The 22,821-nt window shown below is 46.2% G+C and overlaps 9 protein-coding genes and 1 pseudogene across 9 annotated transcripts; 5 read left to right on the top strand and 5 right to left on the bottom strand.

The window, feature by feature from the left end:
• Nucleotides 1-48: 48 nt before the first annotated feature.
• CNM02605 (hypothetical protein) lies at nt 49-1,551 on the top strand (the record flags this gene model as incomplete). Its single annotated transcript, XM_024658864.1, has 4 exons — nt 49-872; nt 926-1,157; nt 1,220-1,404; nt 1,467-1,551. Exons 1-4 carry the CDS (start codon nt 85-87, stop codon nt 1,549-1,551), a joined length of 1,290 nt encoding a protein of 429 aa, XP_024514427.1. The 5' UTR covers nt 49-84.
• Nucleotides 1,552-1,604: 53 nt separating this feature from the next.
• On the bottom strand, nt 1,605-3,237 carry CNM02600 (conserved hypothetical protein). The gene is made up of 10 exons (XM_568248.1): nt 3,117-3,237; nt 2,857-3,051; nt 2,737-2,790; nt 2,570-2,669; nt 2,307-2,489; nt 2,170-2,239; nt 2,086-2,115; nt 1,877-2,014; nt 1,759-1,816; nt 1,605-1,686 (listed from the first exon to the last, which is right to left on the bottom strand). Exons 1-10 carry the CDS (start codon nt 3,202-3,204, stop codon nt 1,679-1,681), a joined length of 924 nt encoding a protein of 307 aa, XP_568248.1. The 5' UTR covers nt 3,205-3,237; the 3' UTR covers nt 1,605-1,678.
• Nucleotides 3,238-3,585: 348 nt separating this feature from the next.
• On the top strand, nt 3,586-4,642 carry CNM02590 (annotated as a pseudogene).
• Nucleotides 4,643-4,941: 299 nt separating this feature from the next.
• CNM02580 (conserved hypothetical protein) lies at nt 4,942-7,073 on the bottom strand. Its single transcript, XM_568423.2, has 10 exons — nt 6,707-7,073; nt 6,594-6,649; nt 6,519-6,541; nt 5,959-6,454; nt 5,826-5,897; nt 5,651-5,754; nt 5,467-5,594; nt 5,347-5,405; nt 5,132-5,290; nt 4,942-5,068 (listed from the first exon to the last, which is right to left on the bottom strand). Exons 1-10 carry the CDS (start codon nt 6,907-6,909, stop codon nt 4,998-5,000), a joined length of 1,371 nt encoding a protein of 456 aa, XP_568423.1. The 5' UTR covers nt 6,910-7,073; the 3' UTR covers nt 4,942-4,997.
• A 158-nt stretch (nt 7,074-7,231) lies between these two features.
• On the top strand, nt 7,232-9,679 carry CNM02570 (receptor, putative). The gene is made up of 6 exons (XM_568425.2): nt 7,232-7,571; nt 7,635-7,852; nt 7,928-8,490; nt 8,570-8,974; nt 9,046-9,156; nt 9,226-9,679. Exons 1-6 carry the CDS (start codon nt 7,513-7,515, stop codon nt 9,457-9,459), a joined length of 1,590 nt encoding a protein of 529 aa, XP_568425.1. The 5' UTR covers nt 7,232-7,512; the 3' UTR covers nt 9,460-9,679.
• Nucleotides 9,680-10,161: 482 nt separating this feature from the next.
• CNM02560 (expressed protein) lies at nt 10,162-12,219 on the bottom strand. Its single transcript, XM_568421.2, has 7 exons — nt 11,505-12,219; nt 11,320-11,452; nt 11,141-11,250; nt 10,927-11,052; nt 10,809-10,862; nt 10,498-10,731; nt 10,162-10,424 (listed from the first exon to the last, which is right to left on the bottom strand). Exons 1-7 carry the CDS (start codon nt 11,940-11,942, stop codon nt 10,305-10,307), a joined length of 1,215 nt encoding a protein of 404 aa, XP_568421.1. The 5' UTR covers nt 11,943-12,219; the 3' UTR covers nt 10,162-10,304.
• A 91-nt stretch (nt 12,220-12,310) lies between these two features.
• On the top strand, nt 12,311-13,211 carry CNM02555 (hypothetical protein). The gene is made up of 3 exons (XM_024658863.1): nt 12,311-12,416; nt 12,526-12,749; nt 12,889-13,211. Exons 1-3 carry the CDS (start codon nt 12,334-12,336, stop codon nt 13,029-13,031), a joined length of 450 nt encoding a protein of 149 aa, XP_024514426.1. The 5' UTR covers nt 12,311-12,333; the 3' UTR covers nt 13,032-13,211.
• Nucleotides 13,212-13,588: 377 nt separating this feature from the next.
• Nucleotides 13,589-16,219, top strand: CNM02550 (conserved hypothetical protein). The gene is made up of 10 exons (XM_568427.1): nt 13,589-13,796; nt 13,872-14,060; nt 14,132-14,154; nt 14,212-14,327; nt 14,393-14,515; nt 14,580-14,685; nt 14,742-14,874; nt 14,948-15,123; nt 15,186-15,696; nt 15,776-16,219. Exons 1-10 carry the CDS (start codon nt 13,691-13,693, stop codon nt 15,964-15,966), a joined length of 1,674 nt encoding a protein of 557 aa, XP_568427.1. The 5' UTR covers nt 13,589-13,690; the 3' UTR covers nt 15,967-16,219.
• CNM02540 (trehalose transport-related protein, putative) lies at nt 16,055-19,251 on the bottom strand. Its single transcript, XM_024658346.1, has 13 exons — nt 18,542-19,251; nt 18,308-18,478; nt 18,188-18,248; nt 17,975-18,138; nt 17,818-17,920; nt 17,722-17,764; nt 17,455-17,669; nt 17,341-17,400; nt 17,217-17,290; nt 17,002-17,164; nt 16,780-16,947; nt 16,553-16,713; nt 16,055-16,475 (listed from the first exon to the last, which is right to left on the bottom strand). The coding sequence occupies exons 1-13, from the start codon at nt 18,745-18,747 to the stop codon at nt 16,370-16,372; spliced, it is 1,695 nt and encodes a 564-aa protein (XP_024513921.1). The 5' UTR covers nt 18,748-19,251; the 3' UTR covers nt 16,055-16,369.
• A 402-nt stretch (nt 19,252-19,653) lies between these two features.
• CNM02530 (expressed protein) lies at nt 19,654-22,599 on the bottom strand. The gene is made up of 12 exons (XM_024658345.1): nt 22,354-22,599; nt 22,251-22,290; nt 22,184-22,196; nt 22,092-22,132; nt 21,553-22,032; nt 21,334-21,503; nt 21,104-21,269; nt 20,861-21,053; nt 20,716-20,807; nt 20,270-20,659; nt 19,959-20,210; nt 19,654-19,897 (listed from the first exon to the last, which is right to left on the bottom strand). Exons 1-11 carry the CDS (start codon nt 22,437-22,439, stop codon nt 19,992-19,994), a joined length of 1,890 nt encoding a protein of 629 aa, XP_024513922.1. The 5' UTR covers nt 22,440-22,599; the 3' UTR covers nt 19,654-19,897; nt 19,959-19,991.
• Nucleotides 22,600-22,821: the final 222 nt, after the last annotated feature.

Raw genomic sequence — 22,821 nt, 5'->3', positions numbered from 1 at the left:
ACCCCCTAACCCCTAACCCCCCTAACCCCCTAACCCCCTAACCCCTAAGCTGTTCCAATCGTCAAACCCGGTTCAGACGTATTGATGTATATGATCTTCGCCATGGGTGCTTTAGATCTAGCTCAATCCGAAGAAGATGATGATGGACATGAGTACTATGAGACAGCCCGGCAATCTATGGATAGAGAAATTCTGGAAGGTGGAACTTTACCTCTTGTTCAGGGTCTAGCGATCATGGCGAATTATTTGCAACGTAATAACCGTCCTAACGCTGGGTATTTGTGTTTGGGTATGGCGATACGTATGGCTACTGCCTTAGGACTGCATACGCCCGCAGCAGGGAAGAAATGCTCTGCCCTGGAGAAAGAGATGAGAATCAGGGTGTGGTGGTCTCTGGTAGCTTTGGAAGCTGGTTGTGCGGTGACTTTCGGTAGACCACATTCAGTTGGACCGTTTCAACTGGCAGCGATACCATTACCTCTTAATGTGGATGACGAGTATTTGACCGTATCGACCACTGTACAACCGAAATCTTGTGACAGTCCAACGCTTTATACAGCTTTGATCGTCCAAGCGAAACTTGCGAAAGTCACTTGTGGTATTCATGATAGGATCTTACAGTCTCACCCTGCCCCGACTGTTGAACAAGTCAAAAGGTACGATGAGAGAGTGGTTTCAGTTCTGCAGGCCCGGTCGAATATCTTACAGGTCGAACAGAATGGTCCTTATGGTCCTTACCACCTGGCTAGGAGGATTCAGATATGGCGCACAAAGGATTTCAGAGCGGTTCTTCATAGACCAATCTTGTTGGCCGCTGCTTGGGATACCAGTCATAGGAAGATACTGCTGCCTGGTGTGAGGGAAGCTATCGAGTGAGTGTATATATTCATTCTCCACAAAGATTCGTAAATAACCAAAAGCTTAGAGCATGTCGAATGCTGGCTCTGGAAAACCTCGAAGATATCGGCAATTTCGTTTCTACCCAGCCAAATCATCAAAGAGGAACTGAATGGTACACTCTGTACTTTGCTTTTCAAGCTTCCTTGACGCTATTACTATCAATTGTGTGGGAGCCGCATCATACCAATGCCACACAGTGGAGATCCGTACTTACCTCTACAGCGCTTTGGTTTAGGCAGATACAATCAATGAAGAGGGTAAGTAAATCATTATCTGAAACTACCACCACTTCGTCCGTTCACTGATATCACCTCGTCAGCTTGCTTTGGCCTATGCGTCAGTGCTCGAGAGTGTTGTCGGGAAACTTCCTCCACTGGAAGTGATTGATGCACTGATCCGTGCAGTGGGAGATACCTCATCAAGCTCTCAATCGAACTTAGGGATCATGCCAAATCCTGTTACGGATCAAGGGAGTGCAGATATCCTGGATTTTGAACGATATTGGTAGGTGAAATGATCGTTCGTCAGAATGACGAAGCAGACACGCTGACGGCTTGATGTGTTAGGATGGAGCTTTGGGATAACGATACTAGTACATCTAACTTGGGATGGTCCGTTGATGATAACACGCAGAATGGTTGGCAGTTTTGAGTGATTCAGAGTCTCATGCAGGATATGTATGTATACCATGACTTATGCGATATTATGTATATGTAGTGCATGTATGCAATTCTCATAACAATATTACTATGGAAATTGTGCAAGGAATCTGAGCAGTTTAGAAAGCTAGAAGGAAAGCAAAGAGTAAGCAATGATTAAGCTAAACTGTGTAAATAATCTTGCGAAAAAATCACTTACCCTCTTCCAATAACCATCCACCATCAATGACAATCTCAGCTCCGGTGACATATTGATTCTGTGGATTGGTAATCTGTCAGCTACAAACACACTCACACGTCATCCAACCTCAACTCACAGTGACAACACCAAAGATACACTGAGCGTAATCAATAGCATTTCCAGGTCTTCCAAGTGGGATACCCCACTGGTTTCTGAACTCTTTGAAATGAGCGTCTGAGCCGGTGTTGTTCTCTGGTGGAATTATAGTCATTCCCTATTATGAAATCGCGGATAAAAGGAATTAGCTGATAAGTAGTTGAACTGACAGAAAAAAAATGGACTTACAGATGGGAAGTATCCTGGGCAGATGCAGTTCTAGGTAACAGAATTAGCTTTACGATTCCTCGAAGAATCGTTATAGCAGCTTACCACTCGGATACCTAAACCTCGTCGAGCAAATTCAGCAGCTTGCTGTTTAGAAAGGGAGATAGTAGCAGCTCTATAATAACACCCAAAAAAACTTAGTACGAAAGGTCCAGGCCAAATCGAACGACCTTCTTACTCACTTTCCAGCATTATAGTTGAACTGACCCCTCTGAGAAGTTTTGGTGATACCAGACATTGAGGACAAGTTGACGATGTTTCCAGGTTCGGGGGACCCACCCACTGTTTTGGCCGCAGCGAGTAGAGGAAGGAAAGCGAATGTTGTGAAATGGTATGAAGCAGTGTTGATTTTGTAAGTGTTGAGCCTAAATAGAGCATGAGAGCATCAGTATCAGGTTAAATCTACAGGGATGGAAAGACACGGATTAAGGTATTTGAAACATACCAGCACTCGAAGGTTTCTCCTTCAAACATCTGCTTTGAGAGTCCTTCGGGGGTTTGTTCGCAATCGTCGATATTGGCACATCCGAGGGAGACTCCGTGGTCTGACAGGCACAAAAGTATGTGTCAATTCAGACTGAAGCATCTCAAAAGATGCAAGTGCAAACTCACTGTTTATCAGAACATTGACCCACTTCTCCTTTGACTTAATCTCTTCAACGAATTCTAAAGAAGATCTTTTCGTCAGTTCATCCCCTTCAGAACCATGTGATATTATTTGTCTCTACTCACTTTGGATACCCTCTTTAGTACTGACATCAGCTTGAACAGCAACGATGGTCCCTCTTCCCTGGTTCCCCGATTTGGCATAACTTTCAGCGGCGGCTTTGAGAGGTTCTTCCCTTCTTCCTGTGATGTATACTTTAGCCCCGTTCTCAGCTAAAGCGGTGGCTGTGACGAGTCCTAAACCGGTTCCGCCGCCAGTGACTACGGCACGAGTCAGCATGAAGTTTCAACTGTATCATCAAGAACATGGTCAATAAACCACTCACCAACAGCAACCCAGCCTTCTACGTTGAAAAGTTTGGGCAGCTCAAAACCACCTTGACTAATAGATTCGAAAAGAGCTCTGGCAGACATTTGTATGGAGCGAAAAAATTGTTTTTGATAGTGAGTATGTCGAGGTTAAAATTGACGGTTTAATTCCAGTTAAAATAGTCTGGCGGTTGATCATATGTCAAAACTTATTCACAGGCTATGCAACAATCCTACCCACTAAAGCAGTTTCTTCATCACCTCTCGGATCGGAGTGGTCCTTCCGGATGTTTGGGTGATCGGACCAACGGTAAAACAGGGCTAAAAGTCAGTTCCGATGAGAATGACGCAAAAGTTCAGGCTGTCGGATCAGACCATTCCGGCTGATTTCCCCGGAAAGATGCCTCGGTCTAATCGTGTAAACAAAAGTAACTCTCCGATAAAAGGTACATTATTAAATTAAATACAGGATGAAAGAAGGGTGTACTCGTAACTTCACACAGGGTCTTGATCATAAGCAAAACGAGTCATGTCATCGGAAATTCAGCGACTGGCAGAAGATGTCGTGGAGACTTACTTCAGGTGGGTCAATCTCCTGCTTTTGCAATGTATAGTGGGAGCGCACTCACGTTCTGACTGCTCTTGTGGGCATCGTAGCCAAAATGCCGAGAATCGATTATTGATAGGAGTAGCTGGGTATGTAGCACACATCTCGGTGTTCATGGACTCGTATTGACATATACGTAGACCGGCAGGATGTGGAAAATCGACGATAGCTTATCCACTTATCAATCGGATAAACGATATACTAGCCACTCGATCGGCCGCGAGCTGTGAAAAAGCTATATCAGCTGTATGCGTGAGCTTAGATGGATGGCATTATACGAGAGCTCAGTTGGATCAAATGGATGACCCTGTGAAAGCACACTGCATTATACGAGAGCTCAGTTGGATCAAATGGATGACCCTGTGAAAGCACACTGGTGGAGGGTAAGTGATGACAACTTCGACAACGTTCCAAAAGCTCATCCATTTGAATAGGGCGCACATTTTACCTTTGACCAAGCTGGTTATCGAACATTTTTGGACCTCCTCCGTATACCTCTCTCCTCTGCCCCCTCAGAGATACCCTTCCCCACGTTTGACCACGCATTGAAAGATCCGACACTGTCTCCTGTCCCCATAACGCACAAAGATAGGCTGATCTTGATCGAAGGACTGTATACGTTGTTCGATCTACCTGGATGGAAAGAATGCGCCGAGATGATGGATTTCAAAATTTGGGTAGATGTAAATGAAGAGACGGCTCGAAGGAGATTGGTGAAGAGGAATTTTGAAGCGGGGATATTTGACAGTCTGGACGTCTGCGCTACCCGAGGTGAGTGTTAGGGTTCGAATAAGCCAATGGTCAGGTTCATCAAGTTGATACAATGTCAACCGCGTATCAGTCGATGCGGTAGACATGAAGAATAGCGAAGTAGTGAGAGCACATGCGTCCAAACCAACTCATATTTTCGTTTCTGTGGATGGTCAGATATACTAGATGTAATTTATCTGAATGCATATGTATCTTTGCATTGGCTTTGAGCAGCTCTTGATCGCGGGAAAAATGAAACAATGTTGAAGTAGTAAGAGTACATATTGCTAAACCAGCTCATGATTTTGTTTCTGTACATGGCTATATTTACGAGATGTAATTTAGCACAATGCGTATGTATCGTTGCAATGGGAAAAATGGGAAGTTCTGCACAATGTCTTGACCATGCTACCACATGTTGTCTGTCTATCATGGCCAGGGAAGTCAAATACGAAGATAATGAAGATAACCGACACATCTAACGAGCATTGGCAATGCATAACATTGTAAAAGAGTTATCAATACCTATGATCTTCAGGACTTAGGTCCTTGATCTACTGGTCTTTTCACTTGCCCATCGAATAGCCCAAGTAAGTTCATATGTCCGCACAGCTGAGCATGGAATCGTATCAGCTGGACATGGCCCCAAGGGGAGAATGAAAATACCACACGCACCATCCGCAAATGAACTCAAAACCGGTATCTCCGAACTACCTTTACTAGACGTATCGATAAATGTTGACATTTCCGAAAGGAATGCATCATCGTCTGTGAAGTTGTGAATTTCTTCAACATCATTCCCAGGTCTTCGAACGTAAAGAGTTGGTCGGTTGTCTGAGGCAGATGTACATAGGTCAGTATCGCTTTTTACAGTGAGTTACTGTACCCACAAGGATCAATCAGCTTCAGCTGGTATCCATCAGCAAATACGGTGATCTCGGTGGAGAACCTGTTTTCAAGCTAGGGTTAGCGATGCCTCGATATGATAATTCAACAACCTTCCTACTCACTGTGTACCTTGAAGGGAAACACCATGTTCTAAATGACCGATGGCACCGGACTTGTATTTCCAAGTAGCGCTCGTGAAACGGGGAATTCGATCATCTTCCGGTACAAGAGCGCTCTCGTCGAAGGGTATCTATGATCAAGGATAAGCAGTTGCATAGACCAAGAGGTTATTACTCAGCCACCCACTTTAGTAAGCTGGCCTGGCTTTTCGTACCATTCTATGCTGTGTGCCATGACAGTGTCCAGATCTACTTCTCCAGCGAAGTATCTTGAGAGATCACAGAAATGGGCTGTCAAACCATTAAAGCACATGGTCAGCATGGTATAAGGGTCTTTCCATTTCCTCATGTAGCCGACTCACTAGCCTGCTCAACGATAGGTCCGCAATCGACAGACTTAGTCCACCAGGCGATTTTCGCGCTATGTTCGTAAGCTGTGCAGTCGTAAGTATCTTTCTGTTTTTTCTCCCTTCACCAACGGAACAGATCACTCACCCATCACATACCTCGCCGAGGTCATCATGACTTCAAGATTGTTCTCTTTCAAGATCTGCTTCATCTTTTGCACGGCCGCAGAATACCTTAGCATGTAACCGACACTAACCAGGTTACTTTTCCCTTCCAAGTATTCGGCGACTTTGAGGGCTTCTTCAACACTTCCCGTACTGACGGGTTTCTCAACGAATAGAGCGGCGTTGGGGAAACTTTCGGTAAGTTGTACCTCAGCGTTGTAGCCTTTCGATGGGTCGGTTGTACCTCTGAAAGCGGGTGGAGATCCTAGAAGGATCATTTCAGGTGGATTTGAAGATAAAGCAGAGATGGCATCTTTGACCGATGGATAGATGGGTGTATCGGCATAAGCTGAAGCAGCGAAAGTGAGTGATTTTGCCTTCAAGACTGCTTCAGCTCGTGAAGTTGCAGGATCGACAAGTCCGACAATCTTCAACCGGTTGCCTAATTTTTGTTCGAGTCGTTGGGAGTGATTCCAGGGCTGTGACGAAATTTCATCAGTAATGTTGTTGACAATTTGCTTGTCAGAATTGAATCCTACTCACCCCTTCGTCAGAACCAAAGTTGACTATCGATGGGAATCAGTCAAAATCTAATTTGAATAAAGACATGACACTCACTGTTGCCCGCTCCGATTATCAATACTCTTACGTCTGGACCTGGTTCAGGTTGCAATCTTCCCATGAGAATGACTTAGCGCAAGTGTCGAATTTAATGGAAGTGAGGTACATACCTAGCAGAAGGAATCTCATCATCCTGGCCTAATCCTTCCACGGCCGCAGTTGGTCTCATTGTTGTCCTGGTGAACCCTCGTGTATACCTTGGAATGAAAGCAGCTGCTGGAAGAACGGCTGGTTCGGTGAATCGAGTTGACTTAATCAAGTTACTGTAGCGATTGAACCGATTGAACGATCTCAGGCTGGGAGATCCTCTCATCTTAATTTATAAATCAAACGAAGTCTAGGCTGAAGCTCCTGGTGATTTTGTTATAGGATGGCTCGTCTCAATAAATGAAAACAAAAAAGACACAAAATCTTCGACGTATCAAATCAACAACGGAAATGGAGAAAGTACCTCGACCCATCGACTGGAGATTTAGGAATGTCGGACGACAATGCGTTCCGATGAGACAAAAAAAGTAAGTCTCGGAACTGCGTGTTTACATCTCCGGTACAGGTACTTCCGGCATCTTTGTGTCACGTGGTTGCAAGCCACACAAATGTTCCCCTGCGACTTGTCATTGAGGGCAGGTGGAACACAACGTTCCGTTTCTTTCCCTATCTCCTTCCGGCAATGTTTTCGTTCCACTGACGACAAACAAACAAAAATGGTTGTCACTTAAGTTGAGTCCGCCAAGCAGACGGAACACAACGTTCCGTGCCTTCTCCCGCCGGCAAATGTCTTTGTTCCGACTGACGATAAACAACGGAAGGTTGTCGCTTTCAAGCGCCTTTGAGATACATACATATACGTTCATCCCACGGGGTCAACGTGGGGCACCGATCACGCCAACTACTTCTTGCTTTTGATAATTCAACAATGCCTCTTCCAAAGTTAGCTGTGATCTTAGGAGCTTTCGCTTCTTTCTCTGGTTTCTTGTGAGTTGCCTTGTGTCTTTTGGTCAAGCACGACTCATAATGATCATTTTGGTCACCATCCAGATTCGGTTACGACACGGGTTACATCTCAGGATGTAAGGAGATGGAAACTTTTGTTCGAACTTTTGGTCTTCTCCAACCTGACGGGACTTATGTCTTGAGCTCGGGTAGAGACTCCTTGATAACTTCAATTTTATCTGTCGGTACTTGCTTGGGAGCCTTATGTGGCTCAATGGTCGGGGATCGTATTGGCAGAAGATTCGGTATTGTGTTTTACATCTGTGCGTGGAAGACCCTTTATCATACAATAAATCAAACCTGGAAATGCTGACGCTCGCCGATATGTATATATATAGGCCTTTTCTTCATCGGGGTAGCTTTGCAAACCGGATGTAAAAACCTTGCAGGATTCGCTATCGGTCGGGTATTCGCAGGTCTGGGTGTAGGAGGCACATCATGTTTAGTACCAATCTATCAAGCCGAATGTTCACCCAAAGCAATCCGTGGCTTCGTCGTTGCTGCTTATCAATTCTTCGTAACCGTCGGATTATTGGTAGCTGCGTGTGTGGTTTACGCTACAAAGGGTCGTCCAGACAACTCAGCATACGAGATCCCCATTGCTATACAATTCGTCTGGGGTGCTCTCATCATCGGTGGTATGTGCATCTTACCCGAATCACCAAGATGGTTACTTCTCAAAGATAAACAAGACCAAGCGAAAAAAAATTTATCCAGATTACTGGGTCAAGCTGAGAACAGTCAAGCTGTAATCACTGAGTTTGCCGAAATCTCAGCCAATTTGGAACATGAACGATCGCTCGGTAAAGGTACCTGGATGGATTGCTTCAAATACGGTGAAAGTAAAACTAGGCTGAGAATCTTCACCGGTATGGCCCTTCAAGCGTTACAGCAATTGACTGTGAGTCAATAGCTCTCAAATAAACGAGAGACAAAGCCGTCCTCATACCTTTCACTGACCATTCGACTGTCGCACACAGGGTGTAAATTTCATCTTCTACTACGGAACGACCTTTTTCTCCAATTCGGGTATATCAAACCCTTTCCTAACTACAATCGCCACAAACGTAGTCAACGTAGGAATGAGTGTTCCTGGGATGCTCGCTGCTGATAGGATCGGCCGAAGGCCCTTGATGATGTACGGTGCAGCAGGTATGGCAGTATCTCAACTTATCGTCGCTGCCGTGGGTGTGGCTGTCGACACTTCCAACCAAGCTGGACAAAAAGCCCTGGTCGCTTTTGTCTGTATCTATATCGCTCATTTCGCTTCTACATGGGGTATCCTGGCTTGGGTCATCACGAGTGAGATTTACCCTTACGAGTTGAGAGGTAAAGGTATGAGTTTGTCTACTGCTACCCAGTGGTTATTCAACTTTGCTATTGGCGTGAGTACAGCTCAACCTTTAATGTTGGAGTTCTTGAAATGAAGCTGAATCGAATCATTGTCTTCTTTCAGTACGCAACACCTTACCTCGTTGATGTTGCTCCAGGAAGTGCAGGTTTGAAAACCAACGTCTTCTGGATCTGGGGTGGCTGCTGTTGTATCGCTTTCGTATTCGCTTATTTCGTAAGTCGCCGACTAGCCATGCTTACGAAATAATCACTCTATTTGGAGCTAATTAACTTCTATTCTTAGTTCATTCCTGAGACAAAAGAGCTCTCCTTGGAGCAATGTGATTTGCTCTATCGAAACTCTACCGTACTCAAATCAGCCGCCTATCGAAGACAGATCCTCGAGCATGATATGCACGATGATGAGATTGCGCATTACGACTCTAACAAAATGCCCAGAACGGAGCATGTTGAAGATTCAAAAGCTGTGGAGGATGTGAAAGCGCAACAAAGTCAATTGGACGAGTGGGACGCGTGAGAGGGGTAACGCGAGTAAGTGCGGTCAGAGAAAAGGCGTAGATCTGCAGTGGCACAGTGTCTGTGTATATAAGTTTTTGATGTTGTGGAATGATTATTGTATATCGTCGAGTTGAAAATCAAAAAAAGGTCAATAGCCAACTTTCTATTTTCAGTATCATCGGGTATTATCCGTCAGTATCAGACAGAAACCATGCATAGGTGAAGCGATGAAATCTAATAACTGCTCGTATCATGATGGAAACGATACAGGCCATTCTAGATACAAGTACTATGGAGTACATGCCGTAACACGTCGCGACTTTACAACGAATCCGTATACCCAATACATTTTAAACGACCATATCTCAGGCCACATGGAGTGCCCGATCGAGAATAATTTTTTTTCAGTTTGGAAGACCAAGAATCACTATGATACCCCGGCCAACTCTTATGATTTCCGTATGTATATACAATCTCTCCCCTCTCGATAGGGGCTGCTTTCTCCGCTTTCTTTCTTGTTCTGTTCGCGCGACTTCTTTTGCGAGATACGGATCGACCGATCTATGGTTTCAGGTGATTATAGTCCGCGAGACTGAGTTCAATATATAATAAAAAGCGCAAACCATCTGATCAATCTCCTGAAATGGAACGAAAGCAACAGGGCTTGCTAATGGCCGTCGAACTCTACATCTCCAAAGCAGATAGTTGTTCAACTTCCTCAAACAGATTTAACAACTGTTTCACCTCCATCAATACTTCACAACGCTCGCCTCGCCCGCGCTGCGTCATCCTAGTCCCCATAAAAGCATCTCAACCAAAAAGAACCGCTTCAGGGATGTTTCTCTACATCTACAACTCTCTTTTTTACGCTGCCCTCTCCCACAGTCGTTCAAAGTCTGTCGTAAGGATATCCCACGACCATCCCATCGTACTAATCTCATCCCGATCGAGCCAAATGAACTCGCTATGCGTCGCACCTTCGAGCTTTGGTGAAGAAATAGAACGTCAGTCATGATAAATCCACTTCAATAACACAACCGAAACAGCAGGGACTCACAACACGAAGTTCCACCTCAACGCCGTCCCTCTTCATCCCATTATAAAGCGCCAGTATCTCATCATAGAATGCCTCTGCAGATCCAGCAGAAATGTACACCTTCGTATCATGTCTCTTCAAGTACTCGAAACTTCCAAAGGGGGAGAGAGCGGGGGAAAGGTATGGGTTGGTTTTGTCGGTGAAATGTCGAGTATGGGAAGGGATGTACGATGTTGTCAAGTCAACGAGATGATCCTATGGTAATGGCAGTGTGAATAATGAGGCATTCCTTTTTGCGATGCCAAGAGTGGGAAGGTGATAAGGGTACGCACGTTATAGCGGTTGGAAACAATACTGGGGAAAGAACTGGTCATATCAGACCACGGCTAATAACAAGTTAATCGTTGTTCGAACTTGAAATCCCCGCGTATGGATGGTGAATGGACGTACTGAGTGAAGACATAGTCCTCCAACTTGTCCAAAGCGCTTCGAACTTAGTGACTCCATCTCGCCGAGGCACTTCGCAAGGGCTAAACATGCGTTTCCTCCGGCGCTATCCCCGCATAGAATGATGTTCTGAGAGTTGCAACGAAGTTTGTCAATAGGCGAGCCAAGCCATGCCATAGACAATGGGGGAACGGGGGAAGAATGAAAAATAGCTCACATTAGGTTCGAAATGCTTTTCCTCGATGAGGTACTGGTACCCTGCAAGTGTATCAAGGAGAGAACAAGGAAATGCTGTACTGCCAGAAAGAGATTTGCGATAGTTGGCGCCTATCATTTGATCAGCAATCCGCAAGCCACTGTTCCGTCTGGATTCCAAATGACATCGGAGAGACTTACTGAACACGCGAGCTTTGGATATCTTTGCCAAAGACCAGGGAGTATGGATACGCAATGGATGACCGCCCATGTAGCCACCTCCAACTATAAAGTAAATCACCCTTTCGCCCGGTGCTGCATCTCGAGTAAGGTCCTGTAGATTCCTTCAGCTAATATTGGCATAGTAAAGCAGTGCATTGACTTACCTGTTTGCCGTCTACTCCTCTCGCTTCTATCCAAAATCCCGGCACGGCCTTTTGAACAATCAAATCCCTCGCTACCCTCAAGACAGGAGGTGTAAACTCGTCCTCCTTGTATGGGACACACTCCACTTTTTCCGCATCACATCTACCATCCCCGTTGTCGCCCGGAACAAGGTATTTCTCCGCTTCTCGCGGTATCTCCGCCTCCTCCGGATCGAACAAGGCTACTCTCCTCCAAGTATAAAGCCCGTAGTACACCCGTCGACAATTGATAGCAAGGTAATGTGAGAGCGTCCATCCCGGAAAAGGGGGACCGAGAATAATATATCGGAGGGCGTGGTAGACTGTTGTCAATGGAAGGATGAGGAACTGGGCAATTGGGTAAATGAGGACGTCAAGCAGCCTGTGAGGCAAAGGAGGGAGTTCTAGGAAAAGAACCATTATTAATCGGAGGGCCGTGAGATTCGAAGGGTTGCATGGGAGAATATAGAAGAAAGAGATGAGAAAAAGGATGGGACAGACGGAGGATATTTGACGGAGATGGACGAGAGTACCTCGAGGTACTGGGAGGTTCGTTCGTTGATGCTTCTTTTCCAGTGGATCGGTGGATGTTCGTTCCGACCGCCCGCTGGTCTATCTTTAATAGGCATCTGTGATGGTGGAGGCACCTCGTGAGCTAATTTTCGTGTGCCTATTCGTAAGCTTGTCCTCTATCATAAACATCCCGGCGGAGTACATGACAGCGAGAAGACTTGCTTTATCGACCCATTGGACGGTACGATATACAGAACGCAAAACCTTCTTGGATATCAAATCACACATTACATAACTCATGTTGCCCAGTTTGAAAAGAATGGTCGCATCTTCACCCAAATACATCTACAAAATCGTCCCACATTCTTCGGTGGATCCTCGGTACGTTCGTTCGTGGTCATTGCAGACTTGCGCAATTGCAGGGCTCGCTACGTTTAAACCGTCAAGTATTTGGATTTGATAATTGAACTTACAACGTCTTCTGTCTCAGCTTTACCTTTCCGGTCCCTATCCCATCCTCTCATCAGTTCCTCACCGAACTAGACCTTAATGACCGTTTCATTCATTTTTCGGCTGCCGCCCAAATCCCCACGACTCTCAGTCTTTTCTTCAAAGATATACCTGCCGTGACGTTGTTCAGAGTAGAAACTGACAGGATAGCAGGGTGGAAGAAGGTGGAATGGGTTATGCCAGATCAGACGCCGCGTACTGGAGGTGAGTCGGTCATCGTGCTTTTCTTCGAAGGAACAGAGGAATGAAAGAGGGTGGAACGTGATTTCATCATATCCTTCCCAGGTACGAACGAGGCAGGTAAAGAATTTTGTGCTGACGTAGGAACAAACAATTTCAAAAGACATGCCGTATCTCTGTGCGCACGCATGGCCCGTCCCGCTCGAAGGAGAATATGTCGAGAGTTTCCGAGAGATCTTTCAGCAGTCCGGAAAGGACTGGGATGATGCATTGGCGGAGAAAGACGTCAAATGTTGGTTGATTTGAGCGTCTAAGGGAGCGATGGATGTAAAGACGATACGTAAAAGGCCGACGGCTTCGCCCTTGATTTGTGACCTGCTGTGATCGTCGCAGTGCATCATTTTTTATACAAGAAGCTCTTGAATTCCCGCTTTTCGTACATATCTACATACAACTACATGCGTATGTACGGATCGTCGCTTCTCGTTTATTCTTCCAAATCCAGCCCCGATGTCGAGGAACGCGTGGTGTCCGCTGTGTCCACTCTGGTTTTAGTGGGAATTGGACCTGGACCCGTCATTCCCTGTGCGTGTTCCTTTATCTTTGGTGGAAATTGTGGAGATAAGAAGCAGGAAGCGCGTGGTGCAGTCCGCTTATCTCAAGGTCCAAAATATATTTCAGGGATTTTAGCCGCAATAATTTGTCGTAAATCTCTCGTGCCAGGGCCGTCCTCTTGTCCGCCTCAAAATTTCTCATCTCCACCAAACCCGTATCGGTCGTGTCTCCACTCGCAGTCCCATTAAACTCACTGAAATTCTTATCGCAGGAAGTTGTATTCCCTTTTCTCTTCGAATGCATTTTGACAGAGTCATTTTCTTTCCCATTCTCGTCTGGTAGTCGAGCATTCGGTGACTGCCAGCTTCCCGACACATTACACAACCTGCCACACCACCGCTTGCCTCAAGATGACTGTCACGCAAACCATTAGAAAGCGTCTCACCAGCCCTTCAGCATGGGTTTTGCCCAAGGAGGAATCTTGTATTGCTCCCGAGGAAGTATGGAGTAACAAGGGTTAGCATCCATTCCTTTCTTGCCCTTGTCCCGTCGATGTTCCATTAGACAGGATGTAATGACAATGACCTCCAGATATGGATCCCGCGCCCTTGGAGCATCGTCGATGGACATCGTGGACCTTCTTCGCCTATTGGATTTCCGATTTAATCACACCTGGTGGATGGGCTACATCAAGCTCGTTTGTTGAGATGGGATTGACGTGGTGGGAAAGTTGCCTTGCGATGTACGTTGGTGGGTTTTTGGTTGCGATCGTCATCACTGGTGAGTTCCAAAAAACTTCATTCTTGTATGGTTCCAGCAACGTCGAGCGCTTACCAAGCATGCCAATTTAGCCAATGGTATCATTGGTGCCAAGGTAAATCCTCCAGCGCTATGTTACCCACCGTTCCATTACTGACAAGCCCATTTGTAGATTCACACGCCTTTCGCTATTACTTCTCGATCGGTCTACGGCTACTGGGGTTCCAAGTTCGTCGTCTTTTCCCGGATGGCTTGTGCTTGTTTCTGGCTCAGTATCAATTCTTGGTCGTATGTCAATTTCCCTTACCGCTTCTCTCTAGCCAAGATGTTTATGCTGACGTTTTAACGAACAGCGGTGGAGTGTTTATTAGCCTCATGATCGAAGCGATATGGCCTCAGTATGCGAACCTCAAGAACACCATCCCCGTCAGCCAAGGTGCTACTTCTGTCGACTTTTTGTCTTTCTTCTTGTTCTGGTGAGTCCTGCTGGCTAGCTATTTTGACCATGTAAATGGTAACTTATGATTTCTGAACCGATAGGTTGCTTCAGTTCCCCTTCATCTTCATCCACCCTTCGAAACTCAAGTGGGTCTTCAACGCCAAGGCATTTCTGGTCGTTATTGTTGCTGTTGGCACTATGATTTGGGTACGTCTCCTTCCCGTCTTCTTAGGTTTCGGCTCAAATGTTGACGATGATGGTAGGCTCTTGTCAAGGCTGGTTCTCACGCGGGAGAAGCTTTGGGTTCTCCTGCCAACCGGGCTGCAAGCGGTATCCCAAGGTTCAAGGCGTTCATGTATGCTGTCACCGCTGCCCAATCCACTTGGGCTACTCTTAGTATGTCCATTTCTGTTAACCCCTCATCTACTCTCTCTTGGGAAAAATTAACTCACGCTTTTCTCTCACTTAGGTGTCAATATCGGTGACTTCTCTAGATACTGCAAGAAGCCCTCCGCCTCCTACATCCAACTTCTTGTCTTCCCTATCCTCTACGCTGGCTTGAGTTTCTTCGCTTCCATCACTGCCTCATGCGCAAGCTACGTTTATGGCTCTGAGAACTCTTACTATCAGCCGTACGATATTGTTGTAAGTACCCTCAGCTCCCCTTCTTAAACGACTAGTCCCTGACAAATCTGTCTTCTCATTAGGCTCTTTGGAACACCTCTGCCGGTGGTCGATGTGCCATGTTCCTCGCCTCCTTCGTCTGGGCTCTCTGTAACGTCACCACCAACATCACCGCCAACTCCATTTCCGCCGCCAACGACATGACCTCCCTCGCCCCAAAGTACATAAACATCCAGCGTGGCCAATTCATCGCTGTCACGATCGGTGTTTGGGGTTTCGTCCCTTGGAAGGTCCTTGCTACCGCTTCCAACTTTCTTACTTTCATGTCTTCTTACTCCATCGTGCTTGCTCCCATTGCCGTCATTATGGTCACCGATTTCTTCCTCGTCAAGAAGCAAAAGGTTGACATCTATGAACTTTACAAGCCGCATGGTATCTATCGATTCTCAAAGGGATGGAACTGGAGGGCGTACATCGCATTGGCTGTTGCTGTGGCACCCAACTTGCCTGGTATGGTTAACGCAATCAACTCAAGCATCGAGATCGGAAACATCAAATATGTTTACATGGTCTCCAACATTGTCGGTAACACAAGTTAGTATATTTTTTGCGCTTTTTTTTTACTCTTCATTGCTCGGAGGATTGTAACTGACTCCCGCTTGACTTTATCTAGTTGCCCTCACAGTCTACCTTGTTTTGAACTACGTTTTCCCTGCGACAGAATCTCAGGTCGATGCGCCTATGCACGACCTTCTCAGTCCCGAAGAAGACTATGGTGCGGCGTACGGTATCTACCAATCCCCTCTCAAGGACGGCGAGAAGGACGTTGAAGCAGATGCCGAGGTCAAATCAGCATTGATGTAGATCATTGGAGATTGGTAGACAGTTAGACAGTTTCGGACGGTCAAGAAGGAGTGTAGAGGGTACAGATTGTAGGGAGTTTTGAAGAGACCGGGATACATATAGGGACGTGTTCAGGTCTCATGGTCTTCCTTTGAGGGTTGTCTATACGATAGGCCTCTTTCGGTGTTATATTAGTTGTATCTTACACAAGCCATCTTCATAGATTAGTTATCGAATGTGCGTTAATTGAACATGGATATCACATCACTCGGTTCCTTTTTACAAGAGCGCCTTATTAAACAAAAAGACGTATCAAACCCTACGCACCTTATCAAATGAGACATAACAAACCTATGAGCTATATTATTGTTTTACCAAGAAAAGAAAGGGAAGTAGACGCCGTCAGCATCGTAGCCTCACAATATTACCTCCTGTTGCTAGCGTTCTGCAGAGCAACAGCGTCCGTCTCGCCTGTTCGCTCCTTCTGCGCCTGCAAGGCCTTCTGCGCATCAGAAACGTAGCTTCGGAACCTATACGACACATATCAGCATTGCCTGCGCTAACAGCGAATGTGAAAATAGGGTCCGGTAAATGCAAATATGCTTACCTCCATGGTTTGATCTTCCTCTCAAACATTTCATCCAGCTCCGCGGGCGTACGTTTACTTGTATCTGGCATGATGAAAAAAGCGGCAATACACATTGGTGCAGATACGCCGGCGAAGAAGAAGCAGGTCTTTAGACCCCAGTTGGCGTAGTTGGCGTTGAGCTATTAAAAATAAATAGTCAAAACACAACTAGCGAGGGTGTGCGTAAAGAGCTGGATAAGACATACCATGTACGGGACTGTAGTACTGAACAACGTTCCAATTGCAACCCCTCCAGCTGCCGAGACACCTGCCGTAATTGCTCGAAGACGGCCTGAGCCAGTTTCTGCGACATAGGACCAACCGAGAGTGCCAAGACAAGTAGAAGACATCCGCCAAACAAGTGAGAAGAAAAGCTGTATAGTAAATTGAGTCCCAAGGAGATCGAGTTATGAAAGCATTCAACTTACGACGAGTTGGTTTATACTGTGGCTAGGATTTTTTATCAAACCCATCCCTCCGACAATGATCAGCATACACCAGGTTACCACCACTGCTCCCAAGAAGATCGCTCGTCGGCCAATGAAATCTGTAGTGAGACAGATAAGAATTGTGATGAGGATAGCGACAATACTTTATGTTCATGAGCAAAGAGTCAATAAACGATGATGGAGAATGGGCTTACGCGAGGAGGAGTGAAAAGACGAAAGGGTCTGAGAAACCTGCTACTTGCGCAAAGTAACTCGAGTAATTGGAAAGCTAAGAGCAAAACGTGAGAAATCGCTCGAGTTACGTTCAACACTACCCACGACCGCAAGACCAGACATCTGTTGAATAGCCGCTGGATAGAAGGCCACCAATGTACGGAACTATGAAGTGCGTTAACGATGCACCTCCATAATAAAATTTGAGGAGTTACTTACCCCATTTGCACCAGTAAAGACCTCACGACAATCCCACAGACCCTTCCAAAACCCTCGATCAGCACCTAATGTAGCCGTCTTTTGAGCCTTCTCATTATCAACCGTTTTTTTGATGAGACTGTAGTGAAAATCGACGTCGTAGCCCTCAATCCCTCCATTCAAGCGCTCAACGACGGCTCTGCCGCGATCGTCTTTGTTGTGATTCGCATACCACCCTACGGTCCTCGATCAGCCAGGGGGTATGCCGATGGTCCAGAGGAGACTCACAGGGAGATTCGGGAAGATAAAGATATGCCATGATCATGATTCCCTTGGATGATAATTAGCCAGGTTCCTAAGGATCCAACTCAAGATACGACTCACTATCATAGCCCACTCAGTATAGATCAAATCGAGGTAATTGTACGGCTGTTGATCGGCAAGAACCTTTAGTGCTGCAGAGGCGAAAAGCTGACCAATGGCATACCTACTCAGATGGTTAGCAAGCTCCTATTGGCCCTCTACGTTGACTAGGATTCACCAGATACTATAAAAGATAAGAATAAAACCTCTTGTTCTCGAAGGAACAATCTCAGTGATGTATGTGCCGGTGAGGAATTGTACACTGCCGACACCGTAACCAGAAGCGAGCTTGGCAACGAGCCAGATTTGCCAATGTCTCCCAACGGTCTCACACGTGACACCCTGATATGGACATCAGCTAATATAACAGCCAAGTACGTAGGGTACACACGAGCACGAGAGCGAGCCATAGCCCATAGAATGCCCATTTTCGACCAAACTTATCAGCGATGCTAGAAAGACAAAGAGGTTAGAGATACTTCAATATGAGTACAGAGGTGCGGGGACTCACAAATGCATGCTAAGCATACCCAACCCCTGGCCTGCACTCTGAACACCTCCCCATGCCGCAAGAACGTTTGCATCCAAAATCAACTCTCCGGCGCTGTTGTAGGCAGTACCATATGTCTGGATGAATCCTTTATTTGCGATAATTGAACCGGTCATTGCAATCTGATACCCACTATATTCATTTACTCATCATTAACTGTCCTATCTTTCAGATGGACGAGCTTGAATGACTCACTCGGCAGCTGCGGAGAAAGCAGCCAAAAGAGCCAGAAAGGTCGCCTTTTTAAAGGTTTTGAGTGTGACAAAGAAAGACAAGTCCTCGAAAGGCGATTTGATGACTAGATTTGGGTCGAATTCATTATCCACCTTTGCTTCTTCCACATGCTCGACGTCCATCTTTTCTTCCTCCACGATCACAGGCGTTACGGTATTGAGAGTCATCTTGACAGTCTACTAAGACTTGGCGAAAAGGCGGCGTGAGAATCGAGAGAAGAGGATATAGCGCTCAACATATTTGTATGAAGTCGATCCTATTCAAGTGCTACAGGTGAACGAAGAGAACAACGGTATATTGTCGAGCCGTCAGATGCTCTTCTGAGAATGACAGAGGATGGCGGCTGCCCGAAAAAGCGGTATCTAAACTTTATTCCATTGATGTGAACTGATAGCTGTATAGAATAAGCATGGAACTCTCCCGGAGATCAACACAGAAGTAATATGATGGCGCTGTGTTTGGTTACACCGAAGTTGTGCATTCGTACTCGGCGGGCCGCTTGTGGCCCGCTATCTGATTTCATATTCGACAAGTTTTCCACTAGCATCGAGCCTTCGAGCTGTTGCTTGCTTGTTGTTTGGGACGTTGCAGGATCCGGGCGTGGTGGGTAAATCATGTGACAGAATTGGGGGGTTAAACATACACCGAACTATGTATAGACGACGGTATACAAAATGAATGAGCGATCGGATCAAAATGCCTTGTTTCTGGGTGCGGAAGACCTGCTGACCGTTGGCCGAAAGTTTCCATCGGTGATAAATAAAATTACGCAGTAAAGTGCTATTTTAATTCCAACTCTTTTTCGTCATCTACTTATTCTCCGTCAATTATGTTCGTTGATTCCAACGGTTGCGGGAAAGACGGGCGGATTCGAGAAAGGATTTTCAAAGTGATATGAAGACCAATTGAATGAGAAAATTCTCGTGTGTGGTTGTAATCGAACAATAGTCCTGTAGCGGTGCCACTGTCCTCGTAGAGGTGCGATCGGAAAGCACCTGATGCTACTTTAGTTTCGTGTCCTCGGGCATTTGTATTATGTACATAGGCGATGCGAGGGCTGAGCTAGAGATTTTCGAGAAGACTAAGCTGCTTGGGGCTATACATTTTTTTGACTCTAAAGGCTACGCCTTTTATATCTTTTCTAGCTCTACAAGCTGACTAACCTTTCTCCCACTTTCCCTACATCTTACGCTCGTACTTCCATCTTCCCTAACGCCTCTCTGCGCCGCCCTCCTTCTCTTCCTCTCTCCTTCTTTTCTCTCTCCCTCTCTCCTGGGTACCCAAAAACTACTTCGCCGTCTTCCCCTCGTACGCCTACTACTGCAGTATCAGTTGTCCTTTTATATACAATTTATCGCACGTGAATAAAATGCCCTACTTGTCCCATCCCATCCTTTACCATATTCATTCCTTATCCTAACAAAACTGCACATCCCATCTCAATCAAAACCTCCCTCCATGAACTTCCCTCATCGTCCATCCCGTCATCCATCCTCCTCCAGCATTCTTCCGCAACAGACTCAACCATGGCGACTTCGTAGGAACATTGGTAGATGAATGATTTGAGGATCTCGCGTGCGCGTTGACGATGTGGTGGGGTGAGAAGAACAGAGCATGATATGAGGAGTGGCTAGGGAATGAATTAGCTAGGAAAGGGCAAGGTAGAAGGCGAAAGGAAAGGGCACTTACCCAGTTCATGTACTCAACCTTAACACCTACCCCCTCGCAGATCTCCAGTATCTCAACAGCATGCATTTGCACCCCTTCGTCCCCTCGCTCCTTGCCCATCAACTCCCTTTTCATCATAATCTGAAGCCCATGCCACAGCGCTAATGACCCATCTCGGGATCTCTTATCTTTTATTGTCGGAAAGATCGCTTCTCGCCATTGTGAGAGCTCGGCGCTTAGCTGCAGGGCTCGTTCAGTAAGGTCGGGGATTGGGGAAAGAGAAGAAATGTGGACGGAAGGAGAAGGGGGAGAGATGCATTTTGAGAGGTTGGAGTATTCCCATAATAGGTTATTGGCCCGGACAATGAGGGGGAAGATGCTCCGATGAATACCAGAGCTGCGTTCGACCGTCTACGAAAAAGACAGTATGAATATTTGTAACAAAAGCGGGAGGAAAGAGTACTTACATCGGGGAGAGAAGAATCCTCCTGTCTGAGTTTCCCCCACCAGTATGATGATTCAGTCAAAACCACGCAACGTTGACCGGTCGTCATTGACGCTATGGTTGTCATTAGTCCCGCTGCGATAATGATGAAAGAGGGTGAAGTTTACCAAAGATATCAACGAGCACGAGATGTTCGATCAAGCAAACTCTCAACGGCGTCGGCTGGCAATCATCACTATCGTTTGACAGATCGGCATCCTTCGCATTTCCAAATAAAACTCTCGCGCATCCGCCTCGAAATCTGACTGAAGCATGCGCAAGCCTCAAAACTTCTCTCCAGCAGTGATTCGCGCCTAGTAACTGAGAGCCTCTTGTAATCAGCATCATCCCTCTAAACAGCGATGACTTACATCGGCATGAGAAACCATCATGCAAGCGGATAGGAACACATCCGATGCCATTTCTTCTGGTACATTCTGCGCCGCGCGAAGGTATTTTACGGCTTCATCCCTATATCGAAGGCCCAAACTGCGTGTCTGGCCGTAGGTGTTAGGTGCACTGCCTTTTTCTTCTAGGCTGTCCAAGTCGTACCATTTCAAATGATCAGCGAGTTCTTCAAAGAGAAACAAAGGGAACGTACGAAGATAGATGAACAGCACCAGTAGCGAGAGTGCCAAGTCGCAATGCCGCTATGCTCAAAGGTGCTTCGCCTGTTGGAAATAAAAAAAGAGGTACGACCTGTTCAACCCATGGGTTGAGCTCTTCTTGTACCACCATCGTCGAGAGGGTGTACGTGAAGCAGTGATGAAACTAACTTTGTCAGTTCCTTGGACATCCGTCTACGAAACAGAGGACCTACACATCTCAACTCCTCCTCAACAGGGAAAGCATCTCTTAAGAAATCAGGCGGATCGACAGGACCAGAGAAAAATTGACCCATACGTGTATCGCGACAAAGGGCCATAAGAAGTTCCATAGGCTCCATCGCTTTGACTTGAGCTAAGGGTGCTCGACCAGCTGGAGCAGTGGTAGGTTCATAGGCTGGGGCGCGATTTGAGGGTAGGTAGGGATGGGAAGAAGGGAGGGGGAAGGGAGTGGGATGGGAAGAGGTAGGGGGCGTCGCTGTAAGCGGAGTGGCTTGGGAGGACGACAGGCCATTTAAGATAGGTGCATTCGATTGGGTTGGGCGAGCCGTCGGAATTGGTGGGATGGGAACAAAAGCATGAGGAGTGATATCAGAGTGGGAAGGCGAAGCGGTAGATTTATTTCTTTTGTGTCGTTTACGAAGCTTTTCATCGACTGCCTCGGCGTTGAAAGGCTTTTTTGCAGGGTAGACGCACTACAAGCCCATCGTTAGTTTCTTTTCATGTATTGTTGATAACATTATAAGAAATTCACCTCAGCGCCGTAGTTTACACATCGCCTACACTCTGGCTTTTCTAGATGGCAGCGAGTCAGCAGATGTCATTGCAAAAATCAAAGTGACGAACCGAGATCGCATTTCTACATCTTGATTAGCACCCACCCAATCTAGCAATAAGGATATTATATACCCACCAGCCTTCTGCTCCGGCATACGAGACATCCATTTCTCGAACTGCAGAAACGACAAACATGAATCAGATGGATTAAAGGAACCGCAAACTTCTTCATGACTTACCGAGTGGCCTTCTTGGGGGCCTCAGATTGGGAAACCGCGGCTGAGGATGATGCACTTGGCAGTGATGAATCTGTCACAGCTGCCATGACTATTTGGACGACAAGCTACTTGGCGTCCTTGAGAGATAGATGAGGTTAAATACAGCACGCGAAAGTGATTTGTTCGGCTAGCGCTGCCAAATTTGTCATGATAAGAACGATTCCCCGATTACCGAGTAAGCTTTTGTATTAGTCAATAACAGCAGTTGTTTTAGGCAGAATACCATCCATTAGACTCGGGAGTATCAGATTGCAACGCATTGATATTAATTATAATTAATTAAAAACAACTGAATGGAGCTACTTACAATCTCCGCGCCAGCATCTGGATGTCCTAACAACTACTTAAAAGTCTCCGAATCCACCCAACCCATATCCAAGAGGACTTCATTAATGTATAGATATTGGAAGGGAAATGCAAGGGTAGTCC

Source organism: Cryptococcus neoformans (assembly GCF_000091045.1).
Source record: "Cryptococcus neoformans var. neoformans JEC21 chromosome 13 sequence".
NCBI classification, from domain to species: domain Eukaryota; kingdom Fungi; phylum Basidiomycota; class Tremellomycetes; order Tremellales; family Cryptococcaceae; genus Cryptococcus; species Cryptococcus deneoformans.
Note: the sequence above shows the minus strand (reverse complement) of the source record. Positions and strands in the feature narration are given on the sequence as shown.